The 12,642-nt window shown below is 39.8% G+C and overlaps 1 protein-coding gene across 2 annotated transcripts in view; it reads left to right on the forward strand.

Annotated features, from left to right (window-relative positions):
- The window catches only part of APC (APC regulator of Wnt signaling pathway), a 200,229-nt gene extending 188,075 nt beyond the window's left edge, over positions 1–12,154 (forward strand). For both annotated transcript variants that reach the window (XM_077817310.1, XM_077817311.1), the window contains 2 exons: positions 2,600–2,814; positions 3,935–12,154. In XM_077817310.1, the coding sequence (XP_077673436.1) occupies positions 2,600–2,814; positions 3,935–10,508 (6,789 nt within the window). In that variant the 3' untranslated portion in view covers positions 10,509–12,154. The remainder of the gene's footprint in view (positions 1–2,599; positions 2,815–3,934) is intronic.
- Positions 12,155–12,642: the final 488 nt, after the last annotated feature.

Here is a 12,642-nt window from a genome sequence, read left to right on the forward strand (position 1 = left end):
TGGTGGAATAGATAGGATTTTAATCATTAGTCTATGCATGTGTTTTCCTGTCATATCTCAGAAACCTTCAGTGCAAAGAACAAAAAAGCAAAGCCAATTCAACCCAGTTGTGAGAACTAACTGTAGGAAGGCTTCAAACACTTTTCTTCCCATATCTCGTGTACTGAGTTGGACAGAAAAACAGGAAGTACTCATGTAGGAATCCTTTCTACTCATGCTGGACAACTATTAAAAATTGGGCAGAAGAAGATACATTGGTAGTTTCTTCTAGTTGTATTAAGTACAGGGTCTCCTAAATTTTCAGAATGGCTATTCCCAAATATTTGCAGCCATGTCATGAATACATCAGCTGACTAGATCATTGGAGAAGGGAGTTGCTTTGACTAACTGGCAGCAACTGATCCCACAAACACAAAGTACAGTCACTGCTTCCCTACTTGCGAGGCTTGGCAGCTTTCACTATTTAGTGATTCCAAGTAAGATGACCAGCAGACTTTTTTTACACTGTTCACTTTATATTTATTTTTGATTACAAGTATTCACTGTAAAAAAAACAAAAGAAATTGTATTTTTCAATTCACGTAATACAAGTACTGTAATGCAATCTCTTTATCATGAAAGTTGAACTTACAAATGTAGAATTATGTGCAAAAAAACTGCATTCAAAAATAAAACAAGGTAAAATTTTAGAACCTGCAAGTCCACTCAGTCCTACTTCTTGTTCAGCCAATTGCTCAGACAAATAAGTTTGTTTACATTTGCAGGAGATAATGCTGCCTGCTTCTTGTTTACAATGTCACCTGAAAGTGAGAACAGGCATTCCCATGGCACTGTTGTAGCCAGCATCACAAAATATTTATGTGCCAGATAAGCTAAAGATTCATATGTCCCTTCGTGCTTCAACCACCATTCCAGTGGACATGCGTCCATGCTGATGACGGGTTCTGCTCGAGAACAATCTAAAGCAGTGAAGACCAACACATATTCATTTTCATCCTCTGAGTCAGATGTCACCAGCAGAAGGTTGATTTTCTTTTTTGATGGTTTGAGTCCTGTAGTTTCCGCATCGGAGTGTTGCTCTTTTAAGACTTCTGAAAGCATGCTCCACACCTCCTCCCTCTCAGATTTTGGAAGACACTTCAGATCCTTAAACCATGAGTTGAGTGCCATAGCTATCTTTAGAAATCTCACATTGGTAGTTTCTTTGCGTTTTGTCAAATCTGCAGTGAAAGTGTTCTTAAAATGAACAACATGTGCTGGGTCATCATCCGAGACTGCTACAACATGAAATATACGGCAGAATGCAGGTAAAACAGAGCAGGAGAGATACAATTCTCCCCCAAGGAGTTCAGTCACTAATTTAATTAACACATTATTTTTTTAATGAGCGTCATCAGCATGGAAGCACTTCCAGTGGCCGAAGCATGAAGAGGCATATGAATCTTTAGCACATCTGGCACGTAAATACCTTGTGACGCCAGCTACAACAGTGCCATGTGAACACTTGTTCTCATTTTCAGGTGACATTGTGATAAAGAAGTGGGCAGCATTATCTCCTATATATGTAAACAAACTTGTTTCTCTTAATGATTGGCTGAACAAGCAATAGGACTGAGTGGAGTTGTAGGCTCTAAAGTTTTACATTGTTTTCTTTTGAGTGCAGTTATGTAACAAAAAAGCCTACATTTGTAGGTTGTGCTTTCATGATTAAGAGATTGCACTACAGTACTTGTATGAGGTGAATTGAAAAATACTATTTCTTTTGTTTCATTTTTACAGTGTAAATATTTGTAATAAAAAAATAAATATAAAGTGAGCCCTGTACACTTTGTATTCTGTGTTGTAATTGAAATCGATATATTTGAAAATAGAAAAACATCCTAAGATATTTAATAAATTTCAATTGGTATTCTATTGTTTAACAGTGCAATTAATTGTGATTGAGAGCCCTACCAGAATCCTTTGCCAGCTACTTTAACAACTCTTTTGAAGAACTGTGGTAGAGGACCAACATTCTGGTGCATATTTTGGTCTGAATCTGTTTGACAAAAAAGTTAGATTGCTAGCAGCAGACCAACAGAAGAAGGTGAAAAAGAGAAGGTAGTTGCAACTTCTCAGCTCCCTGGCTCCATGTAACAGTGCAGGCAGTATGCACTGTAATCAAATTAATTCCCTTTTTTAGTGAAAAGCTGGAGACATAGAGGTAGCTTCAGGAAGACAGAAAGCAAAACATTGGGTGCACCTGAATGTAGCTAAAGGATGAATTCCATGACAAAAATTCCAAATTTTGTAGCAAATTGGAAAAATGCCAGATTCCATAGCTACTGAATTACATAATTCACGGGCCTTAATTGAGATCAGTGAGGCAGTTCACACCTCTTAGAGCTGTTGTTTCAGGCTATCTGCAGATTCAGGCAGGCATCACTGAATCGGTTTATGTTTTGTTCACATTTTCAAGGTTATCTTTGCAACCATTAGAGTTAGAAAATGGGAGAAAGATGGCGACCTCCCTGAAACCTGTTTGTGAATCTCCCAGAGGCTCATGGCCAACATATTGAAAACCCCTGGTCTAATTGTGTCATTTTCACTCTTGTCATAGGAATCCACCCTTAAAAGTGTATTGAGTGCCTTATGGAATTTGTCAGCTCATTGCACTGAGAATAAAGCTGATATATGTTCTGTGGATGGTGCTCTGGCCTTTTTAGTTGGCACATTGACTTACCGAAGCCAAACAAATACTTTAGCCATCATTGAAAGTGGAGGAGGAATACTACGGAATGTTTCTAGCTTGATTGCTACAAATGAGGATCACAGGTAAATGCACCATCTGATTTTACAAGAAACAAGCATCATGTTTTTCTGAAAATCTGAAATCTGTAGCAGAAATTTATTTACAAGAGAATTCACAAAGAAGTGTTCTCACGTGACTATATATACCAAATAAGTATCGTAATCAAGGTTGATTTTATTTTTAAAGGCTTTGGTGAGGAAAACCATCCATTTAGATAGTAATAGTCTATGAAAAGGTAAATGCAGTATCCAGAGGTGAAAGTAAGCCGCTCCAGTCCGGTATGGTATACCAATAAGAAAGTGGCCGCTGGTACACAGCTTACCGTACCGGCAGGGCTGCTGATGTAAGGGCTTGGGTGGCAAAAAGGGGCAGCTGCCCCGGGGCCCGGCAATTTAAAGGGCTTGGGGCTCTGGCTGCTGCCGGGAGCCCCGGGCCTTTTAAATCATTGGGTCCTGGGGCAGCTGCCCCTTTTGCCTCCCCTGCCCCACTCGCATCAGCGGCCCTGCCGGTATGGTCGGCTGTGTACCAGTGGCCACTTTCTTATTGGTACACCATACCATGCCAGCAGCTAAAGCCCCGGACCCTGTAAATCACCGCCAGAGCCCCAGGCGGCGTAGGCCGCACAGCACTGAAGGGCTGGCTGGAGGAGTCTGGCCCCAGCCCCGGCCTTTCTGCTCGAGGCTCTTGCCCCTTCCAGGGGCCCAGAGCCGCCACCCCCACACACCTTGCTCAGGACCCCTGCCACCCTGCATACCGAAGTCCTTTAAGTTACTTTCATCCCTGGCAGTATCAGTTTTGCTTGTTAAATGCTGAATAGTAACATTAGTGTCTCCTGCAAAGATAGGTTTTCATCCATCTGGTCAGCCAGAGGAAACCACTGGGAAAAGACTGACATAGAGGAAGGTGGTAGGGGAGGGGGAAAAAAACCAATGAAGTGATAACTGCTTTAAGAAATTGCTTGATAGTCAGACTGTAATTTAGGAAAAGTAACACACTTTTGTGCTGCAGAAATCATATTAATTATCTTGATTAAGGACAAAATTTGGCTACAGCCTTGATAGGTTTTTGTTTGTCTTGTTGAAATGCTACTTATTGATTTTTTTTCTTTTTTCTTTTTTTTTGCTTTCAATTTCTTAATTCCAGGCAAATCTTGAGAGAGAACAGCTGCTTACAAACGTTGTTACAGCATTTGAAGTCACACAGCTTGACAATAGTCAGTAATGCGTGTGGGACCCTGTGGAACCTCTCTGCACGAAATGCAAAGGACCAGGAAGCATTGTGGGACATGGGAGCAGTTAGCATGCTCAAAAACCTCATTCATTCAAAGCACAAAATGATAGCTATGGGCAGTGCTGCAGCTTTAAGGAACCTGATGGCAAATAGGCCTGCAAAGTATAAGGATGCCAATATTATGTCTCCAGGCTCAAGCTTACCCTCTCTTCATGTTAGAAAGCAAAAGGCACTGGAAGCAGAGTTAGATGCTCAGCATTTGTCTGAGACTTTTGACAACATTGATAATTTAAGCCCCAAAACATCTCACCGTAATAAGCAGAGACATAAGCAAAATCTGTATAGCGAATATGTTTTGGATTCTAGTCGACATGATGATGGAATTTGCAGGACCGAGAGTTTTAATACAAGTAACGTGACTGTACTTTCACCATATTTAAATACTACAGTGTTGCCTGGCTCCTCTTCCTCCAATAGAGGAAATATAGAAAACTCTCGATCTGAAAAGGACAGAAGTGTGGACAGAGAGAGAACAATGGGATTAGGCAACTATCACCCAGCTACAGAAAATGCTGGGAACGCCTCTAAGCGAATAGGAATGCAGATCTCTACTGCTGCAGCTCAGATTGCCAAAGTAATGGAAGAAGTAACGAATATGCATGTTCCACAAGAAGACAGAAGTTCTGGATCCACAGCTGAAATGCACTGCTTGACAGAAGACAGGAATGCATTAAGAAGAACATCCACTGCCCATGCCCATTCGAACACTTATAACTTTCCTAAACCCGAGAATTCAAACAGGGCATGTCCTGTGCCTTATGCAAAAATGGAATATACGAGAGCTTCAAATGACAGCTTAAATAGCGTCAGTAGTAGTGATGGCTATGGTAAAAGAGGTCAAATGAAACCTTCCATTGAGTCTTACTCTGAAGATGATGAAAGTAAATTTTGCAGTTATGGACAATATCCAGCTGATTTAGCTCACAAGATACATAGCGCAAATCATATGGATGACAATGATGGAGAACTGGACACTCCAATCAATTACAGTCTTAAATATTCAGATGAACAGTTGAATTCTGGAAGGCAAAGCCCCTCACAGAATGAAAGATGGGCAAGACCTAAACATATAATAGAAGATGAAATAAAACAAAATGAACAAAGGCAGTCAAGAAGTCAAAGTACGACCTATCCTGGATATACTGAAGGTGGTGATGATAATCACATGAAATACCAGTCACCGTTTGGCCAGCAAGATCTTTTCAGATCAAGAGGATCCAACAGTTCAGAACAAAACAGAGTAGGCACTACTCATGGGATGAATCAGAAAGTAAACCAGTCCTTGTGCCAGGTTGATGATTACGATGATGATAAGCCAACCAACTACAGTGAGCGTTACTCTGAGGGGGAACAACATGAAGATGAAGAAGACAGACCAACTATTTACAGTATAAAGTACAGTGAAGAGGAGCACCATGTAGATCAACCTATTGATTATAGTCTGAAATACTCAACAGAAGTTCCTTCCTCTTCTCAGAAACCATCTTTTTCTTTTTCAAAGAGTTCGTCAGTACAAAGCACTAAAACTGATCATATCTCATCAAGTAGTGGGAACACATCAACCCCTTCAGCTAGCTCAAAGAGACAGAACCAGCTTCATCCAAATGCTGCACAGAGAGGGGGTCATGCTCAGAAGCCTGCCTCCTGTAAGAGTCCTTCCATCAACCAGGAAACTATACAGACTTATTGTGTGGAAGATACACCAATATGTTTTTCAAGATGTAGCTCTTTGTCATCTTTGTCCTCGGCTGAAGATGAAATAGGGCGTGATCAAGCCACACGTGTAACAGATGCCAGTAGCACACTGCAGATAGCAGAACTGAAAGACAATAGTGTCACTCTGTCAACTGAAGGTGCAGTTAGTGAAGTCCCATCAACATCACAACATATTAGAACAAAATCCAATAGACTTCAGGCTTCTAGTTTATCTCCTTCTGATTCATCTAGACATAAAGCTGTTGAATTTTCTTCAGGTGCCAAATCTCCTTCAAAAAGTGGTGCTCAGACTCCTAAAAGTCCACCAGAACATTACGTACAGGAGACTCCACTCATGTTTAGCAGATGTACTTCTGTAAGTTCCTTGGATAGTTTTGAAAGCCGTTCCATTGCTAGCTCTGTTCAAAGTGAGCCTTGCAGCGGAATGGTAAGTGGTATTATAAGCCCCAGTGATCTTCCAGATAGCCCTGGACAAACAATGCCTCCAAGTAGAAGTAAAACCCCACCCCCTGCTCAAGCAGTTCCAGTAAAGAGAGAAACAGCTAAAGGTAAAGTACCCAATGTTGAAAAGAGAGAGTCTGGTTCTAGACAAGCAGCTGTAAACGCAGCTGTTCAAAGAGTTCAGGTATTGCCAGATGCTGATACATTGTTACATTTTGCTACCGAAAGTACACCAGATGGATTTTCTTGTTCCTCCAGCCTAAGTGCTCTGAGTCTTGATGAACCATTTATTCAGAAAGATGTAGAGTTGAGAATAATGCCTCCTGTTCATGAAAATGAAGCAGAACCTGAACAGCCAGAAGATACAAAGGATAACCAAGAGAAGAAAGCAGAGAAGCCTACTGAAACAGAAAAGGATATACTAGATGATTCTGATGATGATGATATTGAAATATTAGAAGAATGTATTATTTCTGCTATGCCAACAAAATCTTCACGCAAAGCCAAAAAGCTTTCTCAAACAACTGCTTCAAAAATACCTCCTCCTGTAGCCAGGAAGCCAAGCCATTTGCCAGTGTACAAACTCCTCCCTTCCCAAAATAGATTGCAGTCTCAAAAGCATGTTAGTTTTACACCTGGAGATGATATGCCACGTGTGTATTGTGTTGAAGGTACACCAATAAATTTTTCAACAGCTACATCTCTGAGTGATCTCACAATAGAATCACCACCAAATGAGTTGGCCAATGTGGAGAATGTGGGTACAAGGGCAGAATCAGGTGAATTTGAAAAGAGAGATACCATTCCTACCGAAGGTAGAAGTACAGATGATGCTCAAAGAGGGAAAGACTCAACTGTGTCTACCTCAGGATTGGATGATGACAAAACAGAAGAAGGTGACATTCTTGCAGAGTGCATTAACTCTGCTATGCCAAAGGGAAAAAGCCACAAGCCTTTCAGGGTAAAAAAGATAATGGATCAGATTCAACAAGCGTCAGCATCTTCGTCTGTAAGTGGTAAAAACCAACCAGAAGGTGAGAAAAAGAAGCTAACATCTCCAGTAAAGCCTATGCCTCAAAGTAATGAGTACAGAGCCCGCTTAAGAAAAAACACAGAGCCAAAAAGTAATTTTAGTAGTGAAAGAACCTATTCAGACAACAAAGATGCAAAGAAACAGAACTTCAAAAATAACTCAAGAGACTTCAATGATAAACTTCCAAATAATGAGGAACGTGTAAGAGGAAGCTTTGCATTTGATTCCCCTCATCATTACACACCTATTGAGGGGACTCCTTATTGTTTTTCACGGAATGACTCACTAAGTTCACTAGACTTTGATGATGATGATGTTGACCTTTCTAGGGAGAAGGCTGAATTAAGAAAAGGAAAAGAAACTAAGGAAACAGAAACCAAAGCTTGCACTGATACAGAACAGACTTCAAATCAGCAGTCAACTAGTCGGACACAAGGTCAAAAACATCCAACAGGCAGAAGTCAGCCTAAAACTTTGATGCAGAAGCAAACCCCTTTCCCTCAACCATCCAAAGATATCCCGGACAGAGGCGCAGCTATGGATGAGAAAATGCAGAATTTTGCTATTGAAAATACTCCCGTTTGTTTTTCTCGCAATTCATCATTGAGTTCGCTCAGTGATATTGATCAAGAAAACAACAACAACAAAGAAAGTGAAACTACAAAACGAACTGAACCTCCTGATTCACAGATAGAATCAAGTAGACCACAGGCCTCTGGTTATGCACCCAAATCATTTCACGTTGAAGATACACCTGTGTGTTTTTCTAGAAACAGTTCTCTTAGTTCTCTTAGTATTGACTCAGAAGATGACCTTTTGCAGGAATGCATTAGTTCTGCCATGCCTAAAAAGAAAAAGCCCTCAAGAGTCAAGAGTGAAAGTGAAAAGAATAGTTCCAGAAACATGGGTGGTATATTGGCAGAAGACCTGACACTAGATTTGAGAGATATAAAGAGGCCTGATTCAGAGCATGGTTTCTCACCTGATTCAGAGAATTTTGATTGGAAAGCTATTCAAGAAGGTGCAAATTCTATAGTTAGCAGCTTACACCAAGCTGCTGCTGCTGCTTCACTGTCTAGACAAGCTTCATCAGACTCTGATTCCATCCTTTCACTAAAATCTGGAATTTCTTTAGGGTCACCGTTTCATCTTACTCCAGACCAAGAAGAAAAACCCTTTACTAGTAATAAAGGTCCGAGAATTATTAAGCCAGGGGAGAAAAGTACATTGGAAACTAAAAAAGTAGAGTCGGAAAATAAAGGAATCAAAGGAGGAAAGAAAGTGTATAAAAGTATGATTACAGGAAAAGTTCGCTCTAATTCAGAAGTTTCAAGCCAGTTGAAGCAGCCCCAGCAAACAAATATGCCTTCAATCTCACGAGGTAGGACAATGATTCACATTCCAGGGGTTCGAAATAGCTCTTCCAGTACAAGTCCAGTTTCAAAAAAAGGGCCCCCACTCAAGAACACAGCCTCCAAAAGTCCCAATGAAGGCCAGAGTTCCACTAGTTCCCCGAGAGGAGCCAAGTCATCAGTGAAATCAGAGCCAAGTCCTATAACCAGGCAGCCATCTCAACAGGGTGGGTCAAGTAAAGGACCTTCTAGGTCAGGATCTAGAGATTCCACTCCTTCTAGACCTCAACAGCAGCCATTAAGCAGACCTCTGCAGTCTCCAGGTCGAAGCTCAATTTCCCCAGGCAGAAACGGTATAAGCCCTCCTAATAAACTGTCTCAACTGCCAAGGACTTCATCTCCCAGTACAGCTTCAACTAAGTCCTCGGGTTCAGGACGAATGTCATACACGTCACCAGGCAGACAGATGAGCCAGCAAAACCTTGCAAAACAAACAGGGTTACCCAAAAGTGCTAGTGGTATTCCCAGAAGTGAGTCTGCCTCAAAAGGTTTGAACCAAATTCTTAGTAGTAGTGGCTCAAACAAAAAGGTTGAACTATCTAGAATGTCATCCACAAAATCCAGTGGAAGTGAATCTGACAGATCAGAGAGACCTGTTCTAGTGCGCCAGTCAACTTTTATTAAAGAAGCTCCAAGTCCAACTCTACGAAGGAAATTAGAAGAGTCAGCTTCATTTGAATCTTTGTCTCCTTCTAGACCCGATTCTCCCACCCGATCCCAAATACAGACCCCAGTTTTAAGTCCATCACTTCCTGATATGTCCTTATCTTCTCATTCAACTGTACAGGCTAGTGGTTGGCGAAAATTACCTCCTAATCTTAACCCTTCTGTAGAATATAATGATGGGAGACCAGCAAAACGTCATGATATAGCTCGCTCTCATTCTGAGAGTCCATCTAGGCTGCCAATCAATAGATCAGGAACATGGAAGCGTGAGCACAGTAAGCATTCTTCATCACTTCCTCGTGTTAGCACTTGGCGTAGAACTGGAAGTTCTTCCTCAATTCTGTCTGCTTCTTCAGAATCCAGTGAAAAGGCAAAAAGTGAAGATGAAAAGCAACATGGAAGTTCTTTTTCTGGACACATACAAACTAAAGAAAATCAAGTACCAGCAAAAGGGACGTGGAGAAAGATAAAGGAAAATGAAATTTCTCAGATAATGAGTAATCCTTCTCATAATTCCTCTTCAGATACTACAAATGGTGCTGATTCAAAAACTTTAATTTACCAGATGGCACCTGCTGTCTCTAAGACTGAGGATGTGTGGGTGAGGATTGAAGACTGCCCTATTAATAATCCTAGATCTGGACGATCACCTACTGGAAATACTCCCCCAGTTATTGACAGTGTTTTAGAGAAGGGGAATGCGAATGGTAAAGATTCTAAAGATATTCAGGGAAAACAAAATGCAGGGAATGGAAATGTTCCTGTTCGCACAATGGGTTTAGAAAATCGCCTGAATTCATTCATTCAGATAGACAGCCCAGATAAGAAGGGAACTGAAACAAAACCTGTGCTGAGTAATCCTGTTCCTGCACCAGAGACCAATGAAAGCATTATTAATGAACGTACACCATTCAGTTCCAGCAGCTCAAGCAAACACAGTTCACCTAGTGGAGCTGTTGCAGCAAGAGTGACTCCTTTCAACTACAATCCAAGTCCACGAAAGAGCAGTGCAGACAACAGTTCTGCTCGACCATCACAGATACCAACACCAGTAAATAACAGCACAAAGAAACGAGATTCAAAGACTGAAAATACAGACTCTAGTGGAACTCAGAGTCCTAAACGTCATTCTGGGTCTTACCTGGTGACTTCTGTTTAAATAAATTAAAAAAAAAAAACTGATGTATTATTTACAAGTGCTATGTAGAAATTTTGTTTCAAATGAAACTTTAAAAGACTGGGGATTGGGGTTTTTTGTTTGTTTTTGTAAATAGGTTTGATTCCTGTAGAGGGTCCTTGTTCTGGAAGCCATATTTGATAGTATACTTTGTCTTCACTGGTAATATTTTGGAGGGATACCTGATTGATAGTTTGGAATAAAATCGCTACAAGCAAGTATATTTGTACAGTATGTTTTACATGTATTTAATTAGCATCCCATCCCATGATCCTTTAAATATTGCTTGTCTTGAAATAATGAACACTTACAGATAGAGATGATACAATTATATTGCTGTTTCAATCATTTCTAGATTACAAACTGACTAAACTACATCAGGGAAAAATTGGTGGTATTTATGCAAAAAATATACTCCGTTTTGGTATTTGTGAATCCATCTAACCCTATAATTAATCATGTGGCTGTGAAATTCACAGTAATATGGTTTCTGCTGAACAAGCTTTCCCAGCCTGCTTTTTTGCATGAATGGAAATGATGGTTCATTTTCTGAAGTAATGATTAACATTTCTGTGGTCACATAATGTGCATAGATAGCTATGGTGTAACAATTTACACTTTCTTTGTGTTCTGCAAAAAAGGAAATCTGTGTCACTGTAAAACCTTGAACAGAATTATTTTACCTGAACTAGATTTTATCTGAAAGTAGATAGAATTTTTGCTATGCTGTAACTTGTTGTATATTCTGGTATTTGAGGTGAGATGGCTGCTCTTTTATTAATGAGACATGGATGATGTCTCAACAGAAACTAAAATGAACATTTCAGAATAAATTATTACTGTATGTAAATCTTGTTGTGTGTTACTTCTGCACTGCTGAAGAAATCAATATTTCATTTTGAGATGTCACCTTAAAATATGTTGTATAATGCACTTAGATTTAAAGCCTGATCAAGCATGTCTTAGACACGCCTCATGCTCTCTGACTTTTATCCTCCCATTGATCAATGGTTTGTTATAAATGCATGTAAGGATTGCAGGATCAGGCCCTAGGTCTTCTGTACTCTATTTGCAGTTGACAGACTTTCACACATCTCAGGTGCGTAAAAAGACTAAAGGCAGAGTATGTCTAGGAGCCAAGAAGTGTAGTTGTTTCACAACTGCATAGCCTGGAATATTGTGTGTATAACATGGAGATTTTTTTTTTTAAAGTATGGTTACTACTTTTCTTTTTTTTTAATTGGGAAAATATGAAATTGGGAGTCTGACAACTTTTTATTCTGATTTCAAACTTCCATACATTTTGGATTTATTTGAAAAAATTAAGAGGCGGAGGGAATAAGCTCTAGGATATTAAATCTTCAGTGTCATGGTAAAAAATCAGATTTGTTCCTGAACTGTGATATTTAATGCCTGAAGCCTTTTGAAGTGAAATGAGCTTTGGTTTAAAGTAGAGATGCTTATTAAACTGTTTCTGAAGGAAATCCTCAGATAAAATAACAGTAAGTCCTCTGCACAAATGTATCAACATGTTTTTGCACAATTGATCAAACCAGGAGTAGCAACTCAGCTTTTCTGAAACTTAACTGGTTTTTGTTATTACAAAGTCATCAATCTAACTACTGGTACCAGCATTCACGATCTCCTGACATCAAATGCCTAGGGGTGAGGCACTCATACAAACATGTCAGTTTAACAGCATATGAGAGAATTGTACTGAGTATTTGGCATCCATTGCCGTTGCACTTGATCTAGTGTTGAAATTAATCTATTTTTCTCTTCAATTTTGAATATTTATGACCTGTAGCATTTCAAAACATACGAGTCACTGCAGACAAAGCATTCCCATTAAAGTCAATCTGGGCTACACTGAATGCAGACTCCAAAAGCCCTCTGTGAAGGAGAAAATGTTTTAATTCGCTATTTTGTACTTTCTCTCCCTTCCCATTTGTTTGCTGTAACATTCCTAGAGATATTATTTATGTAGAAGTGTTGGTGAATGTAGTAATAAATAATTCCTTACATTTCAATAATACGCTAAATGTGAAGTTTCAAAATACTAATTCTCACAACACCTCTGTGAGATAAGTACTATTCTCATTTTTCAGATAAAGAA

This window comes from Eretmochelys imbricata, chromosome 5, assembly GCF_965152235.1.
Source record: "Eretmochelys imbricata isolate rEreImb1 chromosome 5, rEreImb1.hap1, whole genome shotgun sequence".
In the NCBI taxonomy this organism is placed as follows: Eukaryota; Metazoa; Chordata; order Testudines; family Cheloniidae; genus Eretmochelys; species Eretmochelys imbricata.